At 45.5% G+C, this 25,171-nt stretch overlaps 1 protein-coding gene across 1 annotated transcript in view; it reads right to left on the minus strand.

Annotated features, from left to right (window-relative positions):
• LOC142765707 (son of sevenless homolog 2-like) overlaps nucleotides 1–25,171 on the minus strand; it is a 34,517-nt gene that overhangs the window by 869 nt on the left and 8,477 nt on the right. The window contains exons 4-22 of the mRNA XM_075867161.1: nucleotides 24,420–24,611; nucleotides 23,637–23,777; nucleotides 22,652–22,762; nucleotides 22,356–22,454; nucleotides 21,030–21,157; nucleotides 20,470–20,600; nucleotides 19,317–19,511; nucleotides 18,777–18,894; nucleotides 17,532–17,609; nucleotides 14,815–15,021; nucleotides 14,137–14,271; nucleotides 13,297–13,453; nucleotides 12,491–12,592; nucleotides 10,469–10,624; nucleotides 9,325–9,507; nucleotides 8,550–8,667; nucleotides 7,231–7,400; nucleotides 6,921–7,037; nucleotides 5,546–5,765 (exon numbers count right to left, since the gene is read on the minus strand). Coding sequence (XP_075723276.1) covers nucleotides 5,546–5,765; nucleotides 6,921–7,037; nucleotides 7,231–7,400; nucleotides 8,550–8,667; nucleotides 9,325–9,507; nucleotides 10,469–10,624; nucleotides 12,491–12,592; nucleotides 13,297–13,453; nucleotides 14,137–14,271; nucleotides 14,815–15,021; nucleotides 17,532–17,609; nucleotides 18,777–18,894; nucleotides 19,317–19,511; nucleotides 20,470–20,600; nucleotides 21,030–21,157; nucleotides 22,356–22,454; nucleotides 22,652–22,762; nucleotides 23,637–23,777; nucleotides 24,420–24,611 — 2,758 coding nt within the window. The remainder of the gene's footprint in view (nucleotides 1–5,545; nucleotides 5,766–6,920; nucleotides 7,038–7,230; nucleotides 7,401–8,549; nucleotides 8,668–9,324; nucleotides 9,508–10,468; nucleotides 10,625–12,490; nucleotides 12,593–13,296; nucleotides 13,454–14,136; nucleotides 14,272–14,814; nucleotides 15,022–17,531; nucleotides 17,610–18,776; nucleotides 18,895–19,316; nucleotides 19,512–20,469; nucleotides 20,601–21,029; nucleotides 21,158–22,355; nucleotides 22,455–22,651; nucleotides 22,763–23,636; nucleotides 23,778–24,419; nucleotides 24,612–25,171) is intronic.

Genomic DNA, 25,171 nt, shown 5'->3' on the forward strand with positions numbered 1-25,171 from the left:
AAGCACTCCAGCAGAAGTAAATTCTTCCCAAAAAACAAAATTTGTTCGCACTTAGCACGCGCTCCATGAGCGTTGCAGTGAGCTGAGTGCCGCCATATTGATGAGCCTCAACAGTTTTGAGGTAACTACGCTGCGGCTCGCGCTGCCAATTGCATGCATCCCATAGAGTTCCGCTTTCCTTTAAAAAGCTTAATACGCATGCCGTTCACTTGATTTCAAAACAGACCTATATGCCAGGGCCAGCGTATCTTGAGATAAGGCAAATCGTAGTTTCAATTGTACATAATAGGAATGCTTCTTTTTGTTTGCGATCCATGTCATTAGTTTCTAATGAATACGGTCGTGTGCTTCCAAACACTCACTTTCACTTGTTTATGTTGGCAGTCATTGATATTCGAAGCAGATATATATGCACGCACACTCCGAATTCACGGACATGATATATATATACATACACAAACATACATACACGATATGCATGAGCGACTCTTGTGTGCACGTTTGTGTGCGTGTATATGCACACATTCAAAATAAAAAATACTGGAGGGGGGGGATTACGGCAGCTTAATTTGAAAATGGGGGTAGCACTACGACTTTCAGAGAAAACAAGCATATGCCAAAAATAAAGTCCCAAACGTAATGCAAGAAATTTCCTAAAGCGCTTGCTTATACAAACGAAACTATACTCCGTGCTCAGAGAAGGCCGAGTATTGATAAGAACGCACACAAGCTAAATGAGGGTGTACTCACCGAGAAGAATTAAGTCGTCCTGAACGAATTGATCAGAACAAACCAGTACTGTATTGTGCATCACCTTTTTTCCAATGTGCAAATATCTGATTTGTGCCATTTTACGTTGCGCGTCGTCTTCATCCTTGGGGAAGTGATAGAAAGATACGTTGCCATGTTTCCACCGCCATGTCACACACTGTGGCACACTTCGATGTACTTTAGAACAGCGCCTTTCTCTTTTTCGAGCTCGCGTGTGCAGCATGGTGAAAATAAAGGGGAACTATGCGGCCGCTTTTCAATGTGCACAACATGATAACATATCTCATTTCAAAGTTCCCCCTGTTAGCGCCGTTTCCTGGTGCAGCCGCTAGGTGGTGAGCATTTAGTTGGAGTAGCGAATAAAATGTAACAGGGCAAGAAAGGACAAGGAGAATAAAGAAACACAGACAAGCACTGACTACAGTTTGAAATAAACTTCAGTTGTAAGACAACGCTTGCCTGAATTTTTTTTTTCTTGTCTTAGTCCTTCATGCACTGTTAAATACTATAGCTTAAAGATGATGTTAATGTATGTGACAATATTGACACTGTGTCCGATTTCTCAGAGGGGGGCTTTTGGCAATGCGTTTTCAGTTTCGTTTTCACGTGCAGGCAATTTTTGGACTCTATCAGTAGAAAGTTGAGAATAAAGATGCGCTCACACCTTCTTTAACTAAGTAATGCTGCCACTAGCGGCCACTGGCAAGACTAATTTAATCTACCTTCCTTGCAGAGGATCAAGGTCGTACAGTGGGCTGTAACAGTTTTTTTGGTAAAGCTGAGTGTCATTGCCTTTATCTTAGTGTTTCGATTAAACGATGCCCGGATTATAAGACGGTTTTGCGGGGTCCCCGGAAGTTGTATAATCAGGATTCAGCTGTATTTCTTTCACACCGGTGAATATTTGGTGGGCATTAAATTCGGGTATTAAAGGCAATTTCTCGCTCGGAAGGCATCGGAGAGTCGTCATACGATGCAGGGTCAAGGTAAAATTGCATCATATAACTGCGCTTATTTAATACGTTACAGTCAACTGCCGGTTTTTCGGACACCCGAATTTTCGGACATGCCTGATAATTCGGACATCTTCGCGGCACCGCCACGAGCCCCATAGGAACCAATGTATCAGGAAGTCTGAAATTTCGGACGCTCGAACTCCCCCGGAGTCCAATTTTCCGGACTTTTTGACGCGACGGAAGGTCGGAAACTACAGTGCAGTCCACTTATAACGATATCGAGAAAACCTAAAAATATGATCGTTATAACCGGTGATCGTTATATCTGGACTGCCGCCAAAAAATCGTCGCCGGACGTACCTTTTGTAGCTCCAGGCTTCATTTCGCTATTTTCACCAATTAATAAATATTGTAGATAGTAGGATGTCAAAAACAAGACTTTATTTCTTACTCCGAAGAACGCATCACGGGTTCGCTGAGGAAGAGAGACTGACCGACGGCGGGGTGGGAGCAGTGGGAGGAAGAAAGCACAGCCAGAGGTACACAGCCGGAATGCCAACGAGGCCCCGCCCCCATGCCGCGTCGCCGCTTTGCTTTTCGTTTTTTTTTTATTTTCTCTCTCTTTCCCGCTTTCGTTCGGCAAGCTACGAGTAGCTTGCCGGCTTGCCGTTGTAGAAGGCGGGGAGCCGCAAAGCGCGGCGCTTTGCTTTTCGCATTTGTTTTTTTAAATTCTCTCAGCCTCTCCGCGGTCGTCGCGCGGCGAGGCGCAAAACGTGACACAGCTGGCGCCATCTGTAGCGCGTCGCGCGAACTCGCGATGCTCTCCTCGGCTTTTTGAACGGCCGGGACGCGCCTACGCTAACTTTTCGTCTTGTCTCGGCATAGTTCGTTTCAGAGGAACTTATCAATCTAAAGGTTACGATTATTCTGAATGAAACATGCCGTCCACGGCAAACTTTTCATCGTTGTATCCGATATGCGGTGGATAACATATCGTTATATATGGTTTTTTTCCCCATAGCCCCAATGAATAAAATGAGACTGTTAAGTCGACCCATCGTTATAACCGATATATCGTTATGTGGTATCGTTATAAGTGGACTGCACTGTACCAGCGACCTCCAGTGGAAACCACCACGACTGCGTCACACGCGATTACGATCGCATAAATGAGCGCGCTGGTCCACTGTGGCGGCATCTGTTGCTTGGACTCGATCGTTAGCGGAGAAACACACACGGCCTCAGAGATTTCTAACACTGGCCGTGTTTATCGTGCAAGGGAGCTTCGCTGACAATCGTAACTATCCACCCGGAAATTTTTTGGCGCAAATAAAGTTCCTTTCGCTTTAGCGCTTGTGCTCGTGCGTGCCACTCTGGTTTCCCGCGCAGCGCTTTCGCGAAGCGTTTCACCACTTCGAACTAGAACTAACCGTCACACACCGATTTGGTCTGGCCACGCTGGCTATCTTTAATATTTACCAGCGCCATCTGCAGAGTACCTGAGGCACCGTTGCCTGCCGTCGCGCCGTTTTGTTTGCGCAGCCCACATGGTGTTTGGCTAGCCTAGTGCGTGGTTGTGCGATCATGTGAAGTGTGCTCTGCAACGCTAAGCCTAGGTGCTTCGACGCTCGTCAGCAAACTTCTTTGTTGACATCGTGAGGATTTCGCTTGCCTGCGATGGCCCCCACTCCGCCTTCGTCGTCCTCGCGGATAGCATCGAAGCGCGGAAAACAGTACAGTCGGTTAACGATGGAGAAAAAAGCCGCCATTATTAAGTTAGTGAAGAGTGGCCGATCGCAGGCTGACGTGAGCAAGGAGTTCGGCATTTCCAAGCAAACAGTTTCCGATTTCCTGAGCAACAAAGACAACATCTTGGAAGCGGCTGAAAAACCGTCTGGTGCCCAAAAGATGAATGCAAGCCAAAGTGTTCATGCAAAGCTTGACGCTCTCGTCGTGTGGCTTAATTCAATGATTGCCAAGCGGTTGCCAGTCTCGGGCTGCATCTTGAAACAAAAAACGGAAACTCTCGCGCTTCGAGTGGACATCACGAATTTTAAGTTCAGTGATGGATGGCTAAGAAACTTTAAGCATCGGAATGACCTCAAGTTCAAGAAGATGTGTGGCGAAAGCGGCGCCATCGACAGTGCTGTTATTGAGCAGTACCGCAGTGGAAAACTCCAGTCTTTGTTGCAGCAGTTCTCAGCTGACAACATTTTCAACTGCGACGAAACTGGCTTGTTTTACAAGCTGCTGAGGAAAGAACACTCGCTTTTTCTGGTGACGCATGCCATGGTGGCAAGCATAGCAAAGAACGGCTGACAGTTCTTGTCGGCAGCAACATGTCTGGCAGCGAGTAACTTCCTTTGTTAGTAATCGGGAAGTCCAAGAGCCCGAGGTGTTTTAAAGGGGCAACGCTGCCAGTGTTATACGAAGCTAACAAAATGGCATGGGTAACGCAGCAGTTGTTAGAGAGTTACGTCCGCAGGTTGGACAGGAAGTTTGAACAACAAAACAAACGTGTTCGGCTCTTTGTTGACAACTGTGCTGCTCATAATCACACCAATAACTTGAAGGCTATCCAGCTGGAATTCATGCTGCCCAACACGACTCCAACCTATGGGCCAAAGCGTTATCCGCAATCTGAAACTTTTGTACCGTTCACGTATACTCAACCGCATGGTGCTGTGCTCGGAAAACGGGAAAGGCTACAGCGTTGACCTTCGGTCTGCTGTCGAAATGCTTGCGAACGCATGGAAGGCAGTAATGCACAACACGCTTCGCAACTGCTTTCGCCACGCGGGCTTCGTACTCGACACAGAGGCAGCAGACTTGCCTGAAGAAAGCGAGAGCATGACTGACTTGTGCCCTCTCATGGACGATATTATCGACCTCCACTCTGCCGGTGCTTCCATGCCCCCGGAAATAACTTTTGAGCGGTTCATCGATGCTGACAATAAGCTAGACTTCTGCGCAGAGATAACCGACGAAGAAATAGTCAGGTTATGGCGGATTCAGACGACTCCGATGTCGAAAAAAAGGAACCAGCACCTGCGCCCACCTACGGCCGCCGAATTGATGCGAGCATTGATGACGCTGTCATCGGTGTACAGTGATGACATGACCCTCGCTCAGATCAAGGCGAATGTGATCACATGCAAGCGGAACGCCGTTCAAACAAGGATCAACAAGTTTTTCAAGCAGCTGCAGCTCTAACACCGGCTGCCCTGACGGCACCCGCTGTCGGCTGCATGCATTTTTTTTTTAAACGGCTCTTTTCAGAGCCACACCACTGATGCTTTGGCGGAGTTCTCGAAGTCTGGTACTTCAACCTTGACTCTCTTGATCCGAGAAATATCAATGAAATGGTGCGTTTTTTGCTTGCATTGAGAAATATTAGCGAAATGGTGCGTTTTTTTTTCTTGCATTGAAAATTATCAGTAAAATAATGCGTTTTTTGTTGCTTGCATTCATTTTTTCGGACTGCCCGAATTTTCGGACGGTTTTACGCTCCCTAGAAAGTCCGAAAAATCGGCAGTTGACTGTATTTATAGGAGGTTGTAGCTTGGAACTAACCGATTTATCGCAAAATGCAGATCGTTGCAGAATATAATGGAGGTTCCACTGTAGTTAGGAAGGACTCAATGTAGAAAAATTTACGTGGTGCTTTGCTTTTGTTTCCCATTTGCATTCTTTTGCGTCTGTTTCTGCACACCTAACCTGTTATATTTCTTTGACACAGAACGCTCATACTATTGATGATATGGGAGCCCCAGCTAACCATTATTGTTTTATTTAATTACTTCTTTAGAAGTACTCACCTGCGCCAATCAGGACCGGTGCAAACACACACGAGTCACTGTGCTGGACGTAGGGTGGCGTCAGGGGAGTGGAAGGGCTGGTTGGAGGCGTGGCGTCCTCCCCTTCCGAGGCTGGAGGTGCACCGCCCCAGTTGGGCAGCACCTGGTGACTTCCCGCCGATCGCGTCAGCCGCGGCTTGATGCCTGGCGACTTGAGAGGAAGGTCAGGCCACTTGCGCGGCTGTGAAGGAAACCACCAACCCCACACTGTTACCTAGTACTAGTGGCACTGGAAAACAGAGGCCTGTTACGATGGCATCACTCAAGGTCACGAACAATGAACTTGTTTTTGGCTATGTCTACAGGGGTAGTCAATATTCTAGTTTACACTTAGAAGAAAAAGAAGCTCAGTAGTGTTCCATACGCCAAATGCAACTCGAAGAAAAAAGCCTCTTTTTTTTTTCCTCCGTCGATCCTTCTTGTTCCCTTCAAAAGCTATATGCGTCTAATGTGGTTTCGCATGGCTTCCAAGATCGAAGGTGGTGTAGGTTTTCCGCACCCAAACTGGTTTTGCACTACTTCACTGATTGGCCCACATATGACCAACTGACGATGCCATGTTACACCATCATGTAGTGTTGCATTATGTGTTGCCATGATGACCACATGAATTTTGATGACTTGCAATGTCACAAGGTGGTGTCATTGCGTGACGATTTGCATCACTCGTGTTGACACAGATGCCAAGGTACGGTGGCAATGATGCACAATTTCCCAATTTGATAAGGCAACTAAGGCCGCTGCCTTAAAACGAACCAGACCGTGCCACGTAATAGGTAGGGTTGATGAAACGTTAGTCAGTTAGGTCAACAAAATGATTGCCAAGCAATGGAAAACTTATGCTGTGTCACTTCACCGTTCTCGCTATTTTTCCCAGCATTGCATTGGCCAGAGCCAGGGTCAACAGAGAGGTGACGTTCTAACGAAGACATACGTGACACTTCAATTCAGACGGTGTGACCCTAATCTTTCGAGGTGCAAATGGACCAGCCCTTCAAAACTACAAACTGCACTTCCATTTTGAAGCTATGCAAGGATACAGTGAAACTGGAGAGCGTCGCTGCTAGCTAGCAAAGGATACAGCCTTTGCAGCTAGAAAACAGCGCAAAAAAGACACGACACACACAGAAAGAGAACGCAAGAAATGCTGACTCACAACGATTGCAATTGTTGTGAGCCAGCGCCGTTTACGTTCCCTTTCTGTGTGTGCTGTGTTTTTATCCCGCTGTTCTCCAAATATGCACAACCAACAAAACCAGTCCTTCGTACGTTGAGCCTTCCCAGCTTCTACAGAATGGGCCGCTTTGCAATGCTGTTGGCAATGAGAGGCACTCACAAATTTGGGTGGCTGCTTGCAGCCGCGGGGCTCAATCTCCAACGACTTGCTGTACAGGTAGTCTGTGAACTCCTTCTCCGTCATGTCCTCCTGCGGGTTCAGGCTCTCCAGGAATTGCTGTCACGTGGGAAGAGGGATAAAGAGACATCCTTGTCAATGATACAGCTAACAAGCACTATCAGACATTGGGCTGTGCAGTCTTTATGCACAGCCCAACAAGTTGTCGGCTCAAAACAAAGTGTCCTGCATGGTTTGCAGTTGCACTGATTGCATGGAAGGAAGCCTAGAGGTCCAGAACCGCATGCCTTACCCGTATCTCCGGCTGGACGGTGAGGCAGTATGGCTGGTTCTGGTACTGCTGGATTTCTCCAGTGATCTCCGCCACCTTTCGGCGCTTGCTGAAATTGATGAGGCCCTCATGGTTGGGAAGGAAGTCCAGGTTGCCTTCCTCAATGTGCAGAATGTTTGTCAGGTACATGCCTGCGTCAACGAACAGAATACAAGACTCCAGCAGCAGCGAGGCTTGCGCACATTGAATGTAGTCACCGACCAGGCAAAACAAAATACAGTAAGATCTTGTTAAATCACACCCGCATAAACTGCAGTTTCGTTTTATTTAAATGCAGTTAATTAGAATCTAGAACTCGTTTTACCTTTAGGTTAACACATTTATTACCCGCTTAATTAAGCCATAGCTGTACATGGTATACAAGTCGGCTAATGTGTATTATTCACTTGTCGAATTCACAGTCGCAGTTTTGCGCTTCTACGAGAAACCGAAAATAGAAGTAATTCGCGAAATGCGAGCGGTGCCGAGCCAGACGTTGCATGCGTATGCGCGTATCTCCAGGGCCAATGAGCGAGCCTAGCTTTCGAACTACGCTGCACGCCATCTCGTAAGCCACCATGGAGCGGCTTAGCAACACCTTGTTACCAGCAAGAAACCACTTAAGCAGGGTGGAAGTGCACATGACGATGAACAGACGAGTAGTCGAGTTGTTGCGTTGGTTGACTGCATGTATTGCAAGTTCTCTGATGCCGCTTCGACCGTGAAATGGAATGATGGGTGCCGTTCTGTGCACAAAAGTTCGGTGGTGATAATACTGATAATCTACATCGCCTGAAAAGTAATCGGCGAATTTTCACGATGGCACTTTCTTTCATACTTATTCTTTTTTAGGTTCATTTCGTTGGCAACCCGAATCTGTGCTGGTTTTTGGAAATTTGAGCGCACAACACATCACATGCCTCGATTTTTGGACACGCAAGACTGTATGCTTCACACGTTTTGCGCTGGTGGAGCCTATGAAGCAGGTTATTTTGGCTCTAGTGCAGACATTCATGAATTCGGCGATGTATAAGTTATCAGCAGTCTATGCTGTAGACAGAAATGAAATTTTCGGGAATTCTACCCGCGTAGTTGGCGCACCTTGATCTTGGAGTCCGATTTTCTGGAAAATAAAGTGCGCCTATCATGCGAGTAGATACAGTACTCTACACTGCCCAAGCCTATTGATTGACATGGGAAGCAAGAAAAGAATCACAAAGGACTACATGTGATTTGTAACACAAAAACACTGTAATAGAAGCCCGAAAATGGACAAACTACTGCAGAAGATAGTCCCTCACCGAGGAAGGGCACACAGGGTGGGTTGATGGAGCGCAGCTTTTCCTGGTACTTGCGGCAGTGATCGGAATACAGGTCAAACGCCTCGTCCAGCGCCTTCTTCAGGCTGCACTTGATACTCTGCAAAAGCACGGCAAGTGCTGCTTTACACACTTTGGATTGCAACAAGGTCAAAATGCACTAGGGCAACCCTGTAGAATTGACCACCAGAGCTTTATTCACAGAAGTTTCGAAAGTGCAACCGGCAGCAGAGAAAGAGCATGTCTAACAGACAAGGGTCGAGCCACGCATAAGTACAAGAGTACTTATGCGTGGCAAAGTGACCCGTGGAAGTTTTTTCTTCGCGAGGGCCGCAATTTAGGTCTAGTTAGTCACTTTTGATTATCCAGTAGCAGCGCACGAACAAAGAATGAAAACATACTGGACATACCAGTGCTGCCAAATTGCTGCCACAATTAGCAGCCAATTTTGTTCTAGGCATATACCACACTTCTGGAATGAATGGCATGTAAACAAACTTTTGAGTGTGAATCACAACAATGACAAGATATACCTTGTGTGTCTGCTCTAACACAAAGCAAAGTGCACAAATAAGAACACGTGTGCACACAAGATGAGAGCTCCGTCCTCAATACATTGCCAGTGCATGTAAAACGCCCACCGCTGCCGGTGCACTTACCACAATTCGTGCAGTTAGTACCAGTACTGCCCATGGTTTTCACTCGTGTTGCTTGAGCAAACGATGCAGAGTTGCACGCAAGTCATCGACCAACTCACGTTGAATGTGTGCTCCAGCCGGTGGACGCAGGCACTGGACATGGCACTGGAGACGGCAAAGACGCCTGTGAAGTTGTTGAGCTCCTGCAGCACCAGCATCACCTCCAGCATGCGAGACACCACAGCCAGCCGCTCCTCGTAGTTCTCAGTCTCCACGATGCACCGCTCCAGCCAAAAGGAAAACTGCACGCGTGGACGACTAACAGTGATTCCCGCGACCAAGTGTTCCTTTCCTGTCGAGCTCAACGAGTTTCTGATAAATAATAGCAGAGGAAACTCAGGCAGTGCAATTGTTGTGGTACGACGTAAATGATTAGCGCTCATATTATTCAACTTGCTCGTGGGTTGACATCTTTTTGAGGTACCATTAATTACATTATCGACATTTCCAAGCACTGCCTATCACAAAAAAGGCCCTGGATATGTGCAAAACTATCGCACGCTGTTCCATTTGAAACGAAATATCCCATTGAAAATAACGAATTTTCAAATTCCCAATTCTATCAAAACCAAGGCTAAACTACGGTTAAAAGTTACGACCCTTAAAGAATGAAAAGTCAGTATCACTCGAAAAGTTCGGAGCGAAAGAAAAAAAAAGTAGAACACTGCACTGACAGAAGGCTCCAGTGTCTTTATTATCCCTGTACAAGTGTACCAGTCAATCGAATAAATGATGACTGAAGTAAGGCCAGACTCCCAGACTTAATTTTGGCCACCTAAAGTTAATGAACACGCATCAAAACAACGAAAAAGAGGTGTTCTTGCCTATGTACTACCGTTGATTGAACCCACAACATTGCGCTAACTTGTGCAACTGCTACAAAGTGTTGAATCTTTTGACTACTCAAACTATGACTATTCTAACTATTCAACAAAGTTTATTTGCAGAAAATCTGCCAAACTAAAAAAAGAATGAACATTTACCAACTCCTTCTTCAGAGCAAACTCCTCGAGTATGCATGAATCAACGATACATCCAAACCTATCGGTTTGCAATATCGGTTATAACAAATAAATAAAAAAATAAAATAAAATAAAAAACTCTGGCAATAGATGATACAGTGTTATGACTAAACCTGATATAACAAACTTACTTTCGTCACAGATGTAACCTTGTTATAATGAGGTGTGAGCGTATTCTTACGTTAGATGAGTGATGAATCATCTTGAGGAGATTTGGCGACGTCTTGTGCTTGTCCTTCTTGGTCCAGGCAGCGTTCACCAGTTCGGACGGTTTTACTGCTCGGTACAGATCAAACTCGAGCAGGGTCAGCTGGCGCGCTATCTCAATTGGGTGGAGCTGATGGGACAAAGGAGTGCAGAGAAATGTCGCTGCCAAATTTGTTCAACGTAACCTCGTCACCAAGCAGATCAAATGAAAGCACAACTCAACAGCATGTAGCTTTTGAATATGATTAACGTATGACATGACGATCTTCATCTTAGCGTAATAATCTAAAGTGGGTAAAGACGCAAAGAGAACCTCGTCAGTAACACTTTCAGAAATGCTAGTTAAGTGGCACTGACAGCGTCTTCAGAGTGCAGCAATTTTGTGTAGGGGTGTGGGAATATTCGAAAGTTTCGAATATTCGTCGAATATTAAATTCACACTATTCGTATTCGATTCGAAAAAAAAAGTATTCGACAATATCGAATATTTGATTGGATCATCATGCGGAAAATAACTCTTCTTTAATATTTCCGCTGGGTTCAGAGATGATATTAAAACGTTGCCCAGAGGGGCGATAAGCGTCAGAAGTGCACGGAGGCACTATGTCGGCCAACGACGTTCAACAATCAGCAGCAAAGTTGACGTTCGTGTAAACGTATTGCATGCTTTTCGTATGCCGCCGTAGCGTGTTGCACTACCACACGTTCACTATGCGTTCACTCTGATGTTTGGAGTACATTTGATAATCTTGCAAATAGTCAAGTAGCAAGTACACCACTGTCTACTTCAGAATGGGAAATTAAAGTGTATTCTGAAGTAGCCGTACTGAAGAAAGACAGTGACCCATGCGACTGGTGGCAGACTGTGGGCACCTTCAGATACCCCAGTCTGGCAAAGCTTTGCCCCAAGTACTTGCCCATACCAGCCACTTCAGTTCCAAGTGAGCGTGCCTTTTCAGTGGCAGGGGAGGTTGTCTCTGTTCGGAGGGAGCGCCTCCTGCCTGATCATGTGGAGCAACTCATATTCCTCCATGATAACATGTAGTCATTATGTTTCATGATAACAGCTAGTCATTACATGCATTGTGTTCCAAATAACAGTGTATGTTGTGTTAACAGACAGGCTGTTGTGTATTTTTTTAGATAAATACATCTTAAATTATTGTTACTGTAAAGGCATTTGTCCTTTGATATTCGATATTCGAACATGAATATTCGTATTCGGTTCGTATTCGAAAAATTTCATATTCGCACACCCCTAATTTTGTGCACTTCGTGCATCACACGCGAGTGTGATCTCAGCCACCCCACTCGTTACCTGAACGTGCAATTTGGCATTTACATTTCCATGACACTGAGACTGCTGTGAAACAAACGACCGTAGCATGACGTACATTGTCATTTGTCAATACTGCCCAAGTATAATGATAGCCGCATGGAAGGAGGGCACTGCAGCCACGAAAACAATACCATCAACGCAAGTGGTGCACGGTGTACGGCTTTTTATCCAAAGGAAGTTGTAACCATTTAAACGATGCCATCAGGAAGGCTTTGTCAATCTTATTTTAATATTATTCTACATTCTTGTGCAACAGAAGGATGGCACTGAGTGAGTGGGTGACTTAATTCATCAATGGTGCGGGGGGTAAACCACGGCAGGCCAATACTTGCTATGTCTTCTACATCATACAGACACAGCTGCAAAAATTACGATATGAGGGATTGCTACCTGAATTATGAAAACCCTGTGACCATTAATGCGATTTTTTTTATAAGCTCATTTCGCTTGATGAAGAAGGAACTAAATAGGATCCCCCGAAAAGGTATAGCACGGCCACCCTTCCATAAAGCAAGACTTCGGGGCATGGTTGCGTTCAGTCAATCAAGACGGTGCAATGTGTGACTCACAGTCTATAGCACGGCCACCCTTCCATAAAGCGAGACTTCGGGGTATGGTTGCGTTCAGTCAATCAAGACGGTGCAATGTGTGACTCACAGTCAGAATGTCAAACTTGTCCGGAGTGCTGCACAGGTACCACTCGATGTTAGGTGGGCTGTAGCCGAAGGTGATCTCCCTCGGTTCGTCCAACTGCTCGCTCTGTGAATGACGGGGCGATTGATCCAACCGTTAGGGGAACTACTGTAGAACCAATGCACTGCGTGCATACGCCCTGAAGCACTGAAGCCAACGCAAGACCTAACAGAGAGGCTTTCAGATAATATATGAAGGGCCTCACTTTGACTGCTGTCTTTATGATACTTATCTAGGTGACAGATATCCCTTTGTTTCTTGCCTAGATTACAGCTCCTGCTGCCTTTGTGCATGAGATGCACTGCCTAACTATTCAGGACAGCAATGTGGAACCTGATCGAATGGCATTTCACAGTGCACTTATAAGTGGTGGCAGTAAAAATCAGTTCTGCAAACATGTCCGATACCAAACTTTCAGTTTCTTGAGCACTCAATGTAACAGAAGACTATCCACTGTAACATGCTGTTGGAATCGGGTTTGTAAGTGTCGAACTATGTACCAACTGTGGTATACAAACACATTACGTACAAAGAAAAGAGAAATGCACGCACTGCTTAGAGCTCAGCATCATGAACACTAGGAATGAAGCGTTTTCCATGTAAATGTGAATAATGCACCCATTCTCCCATCTTGGCAAACACTGACTATTCTCTTAAAAGACCTCACAACTGTGGAAACGCAGAAGTTATGATAGAGTGCAGGCAACACAGCTTTGCACCATCATCGTTCAGCAGCACCCTAAAATGCCCATGAAAATACACAGACTCACCCTTCGTTGGATGACCTTGTTGATGGACTCAACCCACTTGCGCATGTTCTTGCCCTTGACGCGGTCGAGGAAAGCGCGAAGCTTCTCGAGCAGCGTCGGGTCCCGCTCAAAGTCGTAGTAGTGGTGGTCCACCCAGTGTCGCAGCACGTTCAGCACTCTGCGTCGCAACAGCAAGGCAAGAGCTGAAGCAGGACTCCAACAACCAACCACTGTGTAGGTGGCGATGCGATTGAACAATGCTACTCTAGTGCAAATTTTGGAGCAAATTGAAGACTTAACTTGTTGTATACAGCTAGGCACGGTGATGGTGTTGCATTACTCGATGTAAATGTATTTCTCCATATGCTACACCCATGTTCATGCACACAGGTGCTTCGGTGCGGCCACTGATGAAGTTAAATTGTTGCAGACCTGGCCGACTGACCACATGCCCACGAGACTGGACACACGACTAGCCACTATGGAAGAGCAGTTGGTATAGAAGTGCAAACAGCACAGCTCCACAGGGCCAGGAAAAAACATGGCCAGGCTGTGAATCTTTGGTTAGCAGTGCAACCAACGGCACGAATGAAGTGCCAGCTAATACTGCAGGCGATAAAGGCACCAAAGAGTGCACATGTCATTGCTGAGTGGCATTCAGAGATACTACAAAACAAACTGTTGAGGTACCGCACACATGTACATACAACTCCAATTTGCAATGATTGGCAACAGTTCTCGATTACAGTGGATTACAGTTTACACCTGCAATTGCCTTCGGGAATTCGGATGTGCTTCACGTTGCAACTCTGACGAGCTACACATACACCTTGAATGTTGACACAAGAGTGAACAGCTTACCGAAACTGTACTGGCTGGCTGTACTCCTTGCGGAAGCGCTTCAGGCACTCGCGGTGCAGGTTCCGTGCGGCTTCGGCTTCTGCTCCTTCACACTGTTCGGCCAAGGGGGGAGCTTGAGGCTCGGGAATGTCAAACGTGCGCACGTGTTAAGAAAAACGCTCACAACCTTGCACAACCTCGCATGAATGCCGATTTGTCAGGCGTGGGATGCAATAAATCTGCCGGGTAATGAAACTAGTACACAGACAGAGAGAGACAGAGATAGAAGGAAATAGACACACACACAATAAATATGAGAATAGGGAGCAAGCATAATCGTGTATAGCATAGGAAAGGGTGAGAAAGGGAAGTGAGGGTAAGGCGGAGGGATAGGAAAAGGGCAACACCACTGAATTAGCTTGCTTATTGTCTTAGTTTTTCAACAACTACTGCGTAGCGACCCCCCCCTTTCTTTTTTTTCCCCCAATTTGCAACCCTGCTGCCATGGTTGGAATTGATATGACAAGCCCAACAGAGCAATGTCTCAATCAGGGGGCTACCACTGCAGGCAATCAGTGACTTGGGTAAGTGCATTGTACGTTGTCGACGTTGCTGGTTGGTCGGCATTTGTGTCAGGTTGAATGTCTGCACTTCCTTTTGTCACAAGAAAACAGTACCAATAATATTCAAAAAGGATATCTCTCGGAGAGCAGATCCAGCAGTTCGTGCGGCTGGCAGAAGGAGCGGAAGGTGGTGAGGAAAGTGCGCACGAACATGGGGTCGGCATACATGTGGTATGTCAGCCGCTCCACCAGTTTCAGAAGGGTAGCACCCTTGATGAGTGGGACACCCGCGTTGGTCTTCTCTTCCAACACCACCTGGGACTCAGAGTCCTCTAGCGAGAACCTGCAAGTTGCGAGGCGAGGAGTGTGGCCGGCATGAGAACAAACAATGGAAACCAACGGCGTTGGCGATGCAAGTTACTACATCCTGCTACAACATGAAAAAAAAAAATGCCCGTTCTGCCCACAGAAATGTGGCACGCCTGGCCTTCATCCACAAAAGGCAGCCGTGCTAGCTAGTTCCCGCTAAAACCCCTGGTACTTATTAGCTTATCTATAGTACTCACTTGCATAATAGGCGCACTTTTTTTTTTTCTAGATAATTCAGCGCCAAGTTTGGGGTGCACATATTACGTGGGGTGAGCTTTCCGAAAATTATATTTCGAACTACAGCATAGACCGCCCATCCGAAGTTGTGAATATCCGCACTACAGCCTAAACAACCTTCTTCATAGGATGCTCTAGCGCAAAACATGTTGAACATGCAGCCTCAAAGGCATGTGATGCCGTGTGGTCACTGCATTCAAATTTTCAAAAAGTGTACATCCAAAGATCCACATTGCTAATGAAATGAGCTGTGGGGGGGGGGGGGGGCAAAAAACAAACACACACACACAAACACGCACACATATCCTACCCACGAAAAGAGAATACCATCCCAAACATTCGCCGATTATGCTTCAGGGCACCTAGACTGTGCGCATTATCACGACCGAAATTTTGTGCGCTGAACTGTACCGATCGTTCCGGTCATTGCGATCGAACCTCGAGCCACCATTTGAGTGTTACGAGTGCCACCCATGCCTTCATTCCTTCAAGTAAAGCCACCAAAAAAAGTTACGTTGGTTCCACACAAAACCACAACTTTGATCGCACGCGACCGCCTCTAAAGAGCAACCAAGGCTGCATAGGCTTAGCCTATGGTTCGGCACGTTGTTGTGGAAAGTTTATACAAGACAACACGAAGATTGGGCGTCGAAAAGATCGCAACGAGGCTCTGATCTAGCTGTAGTGCGCGTAAAACCATATTTTGGTTTGTGGTCGGGAGATCAAGAGTGACAAAAAAGCGCCGAGCTTGTGAAAGCCTGCATAGTGGCAGGAAAGGCGAAAGCTCAAGTGGAAAGCTGAAAAGCGTTTAACGCGATAACGGCAACGCTTTTTCCGACCGAAAACTCAAAACACACTTGTTGAGGACGTGGTTGCTTGTTCCGTGCGTGGACGGAGCCAAGCCGGTGCTGGTGCAAAAGTTGATTGCCTTTCTTCCTCACTCTGCGAGGCCATTCAGATGGAATAGCACTGCCATGTCTTCTTTCTTTTCTTTTTCCTCATTCCAGTTAACGAAAGAAGGAGTTGAATTGCAATTGTACAAATCCAGTACAAAACTACTGATCACGGCCAAGTTCGGGGTGCGCATATTACGGGTGGAAATAAAAAAGATCTGACTTCTCGCAACCAAACTGGCGGTGCGCCTACTATTCGAGTATATACGGTAAATACAACCCATATACAGAATTAAAGGTTCTTAGTTATGACATAAAGCATTACAGTTGGCAGAGCAGCGATTTCCAAATACCAAACGTAATTTATCAGGGCGTTCAGGCTGGTCTGTCGGCTGCTGCAATGGTAGTTTAAAGGTTTCCAGCCTAAAAAACTAGCTAGATAAACGAATGTCTGCAGCGAAAGATCGGCTATAATCTTGAAACAATACGTGCTTGAGCTTGCGAAAACGAGCAAGCATTATCAGATGGATCATTTATGCAAATTCCCAGTGTAAGGGGCAGCAATGGCTGTAGGTGGAGCTGACATCTTTCTAGCATAGAAAAAGAATGTAGCCACGGGATGCAGAAAAAAAGTCATCTGATCTCGCACCTCAGGAGTGTACCAGTTTTTAGTAGAGCTATTTAAATTACTTGAAAATCGCAGTAAAATCTCTGTAAATGAAAACCTCCTAAATGCAATTGCTACTTGAATGAAACTGCCTCTAATACGACTGGTTCCATACTTGGATTATGCACCCTCTGTTCCTCTCTCAGTAAGTGGAACATCTGTAAAATGGAACATATTTTCAGGCACCTCGAGGCTCCATTTAAGGTTATATTTGTGCAAAATATGAGAAAACATAAAGGTCGTAGCGGAAGAGGGCTTCCAGCAATAAGTATGCAGAGAAAATATCTAGTAAAACAATTAAAATAATGATTATGATGAAGTACAGCACGCCCAGCCGAAAGATTCCATTTTATACAGAGCCATGGTGCGACAGCCGACAATCGGAGAGGGCCATCATTTTTCTTTTATTAGAATTAATGTGACAGAACATTATAAAAGGATTAAAATTCCAATTTCAACGGAATAAAAACGGAAATGAATGGTGCCTGCATGCCTGAAACTAACATAGACGTGTCTAAACCGAAAATAAAGCTTTTGATCGGAGTGAAAATTTCAAGATGGTTGCAAAACTGAGTATCTCCCCAAACGACATCCATTAACACCAAGCCAGTTATGTCCAACGCCGTAACAGTGCAGCAGAGAAGAAAGCAACCAAGAAAAGCTGCAAGGTCGGTCAGAGTGGCTGACCTGTAGTTCTCAGGTAACCGCAGCGGATGTTTCTTTTCCTCGTCGGACAGGATGCTGTCCAGGGTCCGCTCCAGCATGCTGCACAAGGACACAATAACGATTATCAGCAAGCACTACACGGCCGGCAATTGTTATCACTTGTTAAGGTATTCTGAAATTACACGTTCTTTTTCAGCACTCTCGTAAAAAAACACACCTATCGTATTTTGCCGATTATAAGTAGACCCCCAACTTAGAACCCCTTCTAGGCAAAAAGAAATGTTGACTCTGAACTGTTGACTCTGTCTGTTGACTCTGTCCACTAAAGCGAGAAACGCATGTCACGTCTTTCGCGAACATTAAACGTCACGTTTTTTGTGAGCGAGACATGCATGTCGAGTTTCTCACGTGAGATAAACACACGTCGCGTTTCTTCTCGAGTCAAATGCACTGCCATATGCGGCAACTACCGGTGTTGTTGCTGATCTCGCGCGACAGACGCACCAATGCGATGGCTCTACGATTGAAACAGATGCCGTCAGTGATGCATCATGAAAAAATTATGACCTCCTCCTCCTCTTCCTCCTCTAGCCACCATAGCTATACCGTAGTTTCGCGATCGCCGCGGCAGACCATAAAGATGTCCAGTTCCAGAACCAGCGCGTGCATTGGGCAATAGCAGTTCTTGCGACTCCGTTGCCTCTGCAACGAATGTTATCGATGCGTCGAATAGCAGTGAATCTGGGGACGACCACCATTTGTCGGACCCCTCAGAAAAGTCAGGCCCCTCAGAAAAGTGGACTTTACGATTCCAAGTCGACTTGGAGATTCCGCGTATAGGTTGACCTCCGAACTTTAAAAAACCATTTTATGAAAAAAAGAAAAGGAAAAAACATTATAATCGGCAATATACGGTAATCACATGGTTTGCTGTGTCATGGGGTAATACCAGCAAGACATGCATTAGGCTGACACTTAGAGGCAAGATTCTCCCACCTGATGGGTACAGGAACGTCCTGAAGAATACTCCAATGGTACTGGCCATAAAACTATGGTTACCGAGTACAAAACAACAAATAAAGGATGGGTAAGGAGCTACAGTATGCCTTACTATAGCTCATTACAATCGACAGCTTTTATCAAAGCTAAACTTTCTCCTTCCACCCCTATTGTTCTTTTGCAATAAATAAACATAGTTTCATGGTTAGTGCCAACTATTAGCCAACTAATCCAATGCAAGTTCCCATGAGGAATGCTTGAGCTTACCTGCGCATGTTCAGCATGACAAGACTGGCCATCCAGTTACTCTTCTCCTCGGCGTTCTTGGCAAAGAGCACAATGTGCGGGGCATCACGCGGAGCTATCTCGAAGGCAAACTTGAGCTCTGCAAACAGGGACAGAAGCGTGTCAGGAGGTGCCCTTTCAAAATACACCACACATACAGAGGTTGGATAACTTATTAACATCGTGAAGACTACAGCGGCTTGCCCAATTTCTGTGGCACATGCTTCCTAGGTGCTCCTTGATACATACTCGTTAGATTTCTTATAGATAGCTTCATCATTACTGCATTGGACACTACAGTTGGGCCTTGACGGACTCCTGTGGCACATACCCGCAAACTAGTTACACAAAACTTGCTTTCGTCAGTGACCTGAAGGTGACGAGAGAGGCCTGCCAATTTATGCAGCACATACCCACTAGTAAGAATTAATTTCGACCTTCAACAGCCCCGCTGTCAAAGCTTGAGTAAAGAAAATTCCTTGGTCCAAGTTACAGCTTCCAGTTTGAGCAACATCTGCGTACCGTCGGTGTCCTCTCGATCGAGGATTTCGACCTTGCGCAGGAAGAAGCATTCCTTGAGACGGTATTCGGGTGTCGGCCCTCCCGTGACGCTCGAGCGCTTATTGCTGTGCTTGCAGAGGAGCACCAGCCCGTCAAACAGGAACAGGTGTCGCTCCGTCAGCCGGCGGCCCGAGCCCACTTTGCCAAGTGTGCCGTCTGCATATGCGGGACCGAACCACTTATTAATACGCTTTGAAGTTCTTTTGTACAGTCAATCAATCAATAAATGAAGAATGAACTTCGCTTTCTCCACCAAACACTTATATGCTCCAAAATTTTATGGTACAATCAATTTATCAGTCAGCTTGCCGAAACACGAGATGTCTGGATGTCTGTGCCTTTCCTCTCCTACAACTAAAAGGAGCACGGCATCCCTTTTTACAGCTACACTGTCAATTAGTTCTCGCGGTGAGCAATACTGCAGCTAAAGATGGGACGTTAGAAAATGAACTTATCGGATGAGCTTAAGACCACCAATATAAAATCTTGGAGCACAACGATGGCAATTAGTATAGTTAAGCCCTGACAGAATGAAGTGGGTGAAATCGGCAATCCACTTGGTTGCATCGAAACTTTTATTAAAATTTGGCTTTTTTTGTGTAAATTACAGACAACGCAAAATTTTTTCTCTTTAAATACTGAAACAACCACATGAAGTGTCTGCATATTTGGGGCCACAAGTTAGGTAATTTTGACAACAAAAATAAAGGTTGTTCATGGCCTCTAACATATATGTACACTCAAACCTCATTATAACAAAGTTACACCTTAGATGAAAATAAGTTTGCCATATCCCAAAATGTGTTATAATGGTACATTCATAACACTATATATATTGCTAGACTATTCTTTATTTACTTTGTTATAACCGATACTTCATTATATATGAGTTCGTTACATGGAGGTTTGAGTGTACTGCCTCAACAAATGTACTGTAATGTGCGTATTTCATGCAGTGCTAGCTTATTAGCTACATCACACATCATCACGTGGTCAAACACTTCATCACGTGGTGTACACTTGAATAAGGCACAGTGTATGCGAACAGACAGAATGGCTTGCATCAACGACCGTCCTTGGAACACAGTCGAGACCAGTGGGCCACAGCACTCACCCATGATGTACTCGTTGCAGCACTGGCCGATGTCCCGCCCTTCCCAACCGTCGACAGCCTTCTGCAGCTCTTTCATCTTGTGTAGTGCTGTGGCTCGGCGGTCACGGCTGTGCATGCGTAAGGATGCCTCCCTAAAATAGAAATGGAAAACTTTTGTTAAAACAGGCCCATTAGTTCTGCAGGGCTGTATCCTCGAGAAAGTCAAGGGCCAATCAGTCAAGGGTGATTACTGAATGACTTTACGAATGGAGTTTGGTTATTTTCTTTTCTCCCAAATCCTTATGATGCCACACAGGCATTAATGAAAGACGTTACGGCCTCCAGTCACTTTTGCATGACTCGCGTATCGTCGTCCTCCAATTGACAGCCTTGCAAAAAGTGAACCAGTCGATGAGTGTGCAGAAAACTGCTCTTAGGAGCGTTCGGACTCAATAAAACTGGTCGTCTTTCCTATCCACATCTTCTTTTTGCTTAGCACCCTTCATGCAACAGTCACATCAGCTAGCCCAGCAACACAGGGCTGTGTACATTAAAATCAAGTCGGCCCGACTAGTCCTCACCCGGGCCTTTTACGTGGCAGCTTGTCAGCGCAGGTACGTGTAAGTTGGGCCTTCAGCCTCCGGAGCAATCCTTCAGCCTGCTCCAATGTTTCCCTGTCTTCTTCCGTCGGTGCCATCTGCTGCAACACCTGCACAAAGAAAGAACGACATTCGGTGTGTCGCATTTTGTGTGCGGAGGTGGCCTTGGTAAAAGCTTATCTTGCGAAAGCATTACAGGGGCACTGACAAAATTTGATAGTCAAAACAGCCTGCGGGGTCACTTCATGCAAAGACGCGTGTATCGTAAATATCCCCTTCGGGCACAAGTTATGATGCACTGTCTGAAAATGCATCAAATTTGCATGGCACGATTCCAAGGCACCCAATATTACACTTTAAGCAAGAAACTGAAGGAGTGTGTCGGTTTCTGTGAGTTTGAGTAATTAACATTAATTAGCAAGTAATTAACAAAACTGCCCACCGCTTGGAAAAAAAATCGTGATGGTGACGCAAATGACAAGATCGTTCATCATATTGACGGCAACGAGCATGCATTTGTTCCATAAAAAAGGAATTATATAATTTTAACTTGATGTTGAAAGTCGACAAAATCTGACCGCTAGTGTCGCCCAAGAGCGACGCAGTCAATCTACTGGTCAGACAAGAAATTCTCCCAGGTAGACAACTACGACGATGACATTTCTGACCATGACTGGAAAACATTTCTTGTAGCATTCTCCGCTTTCCCAATAAAAATTTCCCGACCATGTGAACTTCAAAACAAAGCAAACTTCCAACAGAATATTCGAAGTTGTACAAGCTTGGAAACTTAATGGAGCGCTAAATTTTGCAACTGCAAGGCAGCTGGTTACAGCCAGGGCCATTCTACTGTACGAGTGCTCCAAGCTGCATGGAGCGCTACACCTTTCTGGTCAATAATGTAACAGACTAGATGCAATTGATTACCAGAAGTAGTAATAGAATGATAAAAAAGTAACAGTGATCTTAACTCACCAACACATGACAAAACCACCATGAAATGCAATACATTTATTAATTATATACAACTGATTACATACGAGAAATTCTGTTTTGTGTTGAGACGCTCTGCTGGGAAAGGCAATGCCCTAAAACGCACCAACAGTACAGCACTTCGCAAGAGAGAATGCATGCCTCAAAGTTGCGTTCCTGAAAGCCCCACTTTGTTCTCTACCACTCCTTACATTATGGAACCGTACGACTACTGAGTTACGATTTCTAAGCACCCTCTACATTCTGTATTTACGAAATATGCTGCCTCTGCTGCAGACAAGCACAGTAATGTGAATAGAAAGCTTTGCTACTCACCTTGATGGCTTCGAAATACTGAAAGCAGTGGGCCACGGGACCCACGAGCAACCTTGGCAGAACATACTTCACTGCTAGCAGAAAGCCATGTCCAGCAGTCTGCGAAGATAAAGGGGGGGGGGGGGGGGGGGAATAAAAGAGGCTAAGCATGAATCACTAGAAACACTTTTACAGGTTTCTCAAGTGAAAGAGTGGGCGAGGAACCCCTAAAAAATTCCAAGTCTCGAAACGGGATGGCTAGGTGGGCAGCGGGAATTGCATATTCATGGAAAACTCCAATGCAAAGACTGCCTCACCTGTAGGGAGCTGGCCACATCCGGCTTCAGAAGCAGCTCAGCCAACGTGTCGCGACAGCTTCGGGCTACCACAGTTTGTGCGTAGTCGTCATATACGTCAAACTCGTCGTACTACAAGAAAAGGTGGAATAGAAAAGGTAAATTAAAAGGTTATAACCAATGTCATTTGTCTTGCCGAGACGTGAAGCGCAACTGCGATGCGCACGGCCGCAAAGAAACTAAATACAAACCTGACAATGCACCACACAATGTTTTGCATACGCCAGCATACTAACTGAAATGTAACTTCTATTTTTAGGCACTTTAAAACCACGACACACATTGGCAGATGCAACAATGCACTATTGTGAGCAATATGAGCGGCAACACGCAAATGCATTGCAAATAGTCTCAAACTTGATGTGGAGCAGTACAGAGCGGCCTCTATCACAAAATGGGAAGGGCGCGGCACTTCCGCTGGCCATTGAACCTCCTGCCTCTCTTGTTTTGACACAAAATGGCAGCTGAATACGCATCACCGGCTGCTCACAATTATAAGGCCATTATGCCCCGCTAAGTGTGACATTGTGCTGTCATAGCTCTGCGCAAGATACTGCTGTTAATCTGTTTTTCGATTCACATTTGTGTGTTTGTGTCACATGGAGTTAAATACAAAAAAATAGGACCAAGCAAAAAAGTAACCCTATTTGCTGTGCATCGGGCTACAACAGGTGCTACAATATCAAGCTCTTATCAGTGTCATGTGCCGTAAAAGCAGAGGCATGGTTGGATTGACAACAGTTCGTGGAAAAGTGTGACTCGTCCTACTAGATTTGAGACAGTGCCATCCGAATGTCGAACGAATTGGGGTTCGAGGCTATTTGCCACGCGCTCCCGCATTCTTGCTTATCGTGCTTATGACAGTACTTTCCAGTTTGTTGTTTGCCCTTTGATCTGGCGGAACAACGCAATCGATTAAAAGAAATAAGCATGAAAGCATTTGTACCTCTGCCATTTCGTAGAAACAGGAACCAATGGCAGGACTCTGATTTTCGTCGGTCATTTCGACGACGTCCTCAAAGGAGCCGAGGAGCGAGACACTGAACTCGTACACCTCACTGACATTGCCAAAGATGACATCCAAATCCTGCAGAAAGACGTGAATAGTAAGTACAACGCATTATCATTGAAGAGATACACTCTCACAGACTGCGAGGTACCTCACTGCTTGCACTATTATACCGCTACATGTAAAGATAAGACATCATCAGCGAACCCGATTTTAAAGAAATTACTCAAAGAAATAGCAGCAAGAAAATAAAAGTAAATAGTCGCATCTGCATCAGAAGAGGAAAGCAAACTTGTGCAAGGGTTCCTAGGTAGGCTAACTAGTTCACGAACATTGTGGCAGAACAGCGAAAGAAACGGGACAGTAAACAGTGCTGCGCCTGAAGTGTTCACTATTCCATTTTCTTTGCACTGTTCTGCCACAATGTTTATGAACATCGGCGTGTTGTGTGATCACTGTCTCGTTTTTCGCACTGTTCTACCTCAGAATATGTACAATAACGCTGGCCTGAAAGCTACTCTAGTAGAGTTCTACTGAATGATACCACAGAGACAAGTCCTATGGCTACCGCTGAAGGCTTTGGAAAGTAGCTTTACCAAGAATGACTCATCGGTACATATAGCTCACTCAATAAATTTAAAGTAATACTTTGAGGAGCATGCTCAAGTATGGCAAGACGGACATGCGGCCCATTACAACGGTTCAAACACGCTGCCGCACCTTGCTCCCAGGGAAGAGTTTATCCAGGGGCTCGCGAAAAACTTTGACGATCATGTTGAGTTCTCGTATGTGCTGCCTCTCTTCGGCAATAAGGTCCTTGACCTCCTCGTCATACGAGGATGGTGGCCGGGTGCCCAGAGACTCTTCCTCGGCTGCCGCAAGGTCTTCGCCGTGGAACATGTCCATGAGAACCTGGCACGGTCACGTAGGAAAGGAACAGTCAGGGGGGTAGGGAAAAAAACAATTGTCGCAATGCAGGGCGCTCGATACTATTCTGGTAATCGTGAGTCGCCAAGATTGCATCATGGTTTCATGATGTGTCCGAGTGGTAGACGTGTTAATAGTGGACACGACATCAAACTTCAACTACAATGCTAAGACATGAGACATTTTGACATTTTCATTCCCAGACATCTGGTACACAGTCAAACGATGCTCCGACTGAATAGGTTAAAAGAAGGGTACATTCTTTTCAAATTTACATTAATTGGCAAGTATTTAAAATGTAACTTAAACTGAAAAGTCTCATCAAATGAATATAGAAAAGCTGTTTAGGATTTACGATCAAGACAAAGCAGCCAGTTTGCACAAGGCAGCCTCCAAGCATTCATGTAACAACAGAGTTGGAAATACATTTCTAGGCAACGCAATCGTGACGAAGTTTGCTTTTGAGGTAGACGTGTGTTAATTTGAGTGCATCCGGGTTTCCCAGGAGTCGCTTTCTATAAAACAGTGCTTCGAATGAAGAGTGA

The sequence above is a fragment of the Rhipicephalus microplus genome, chromosome 6, assembly GCF_043290135.1.
Source record: "Rhipicephalus microplus isolate Deutch F79 chromosome 6, USDA_Rmic, whole genome shotgun sequence".
In the NCBI taxonomy this organism is placed as follows: domain Eukaryota; kingdom Metazoa; phylum Arthropoda; class Arachnida; order Ixodida; family Ixodidae; genus Rhipicephalus; species Rhipicephalus microplus.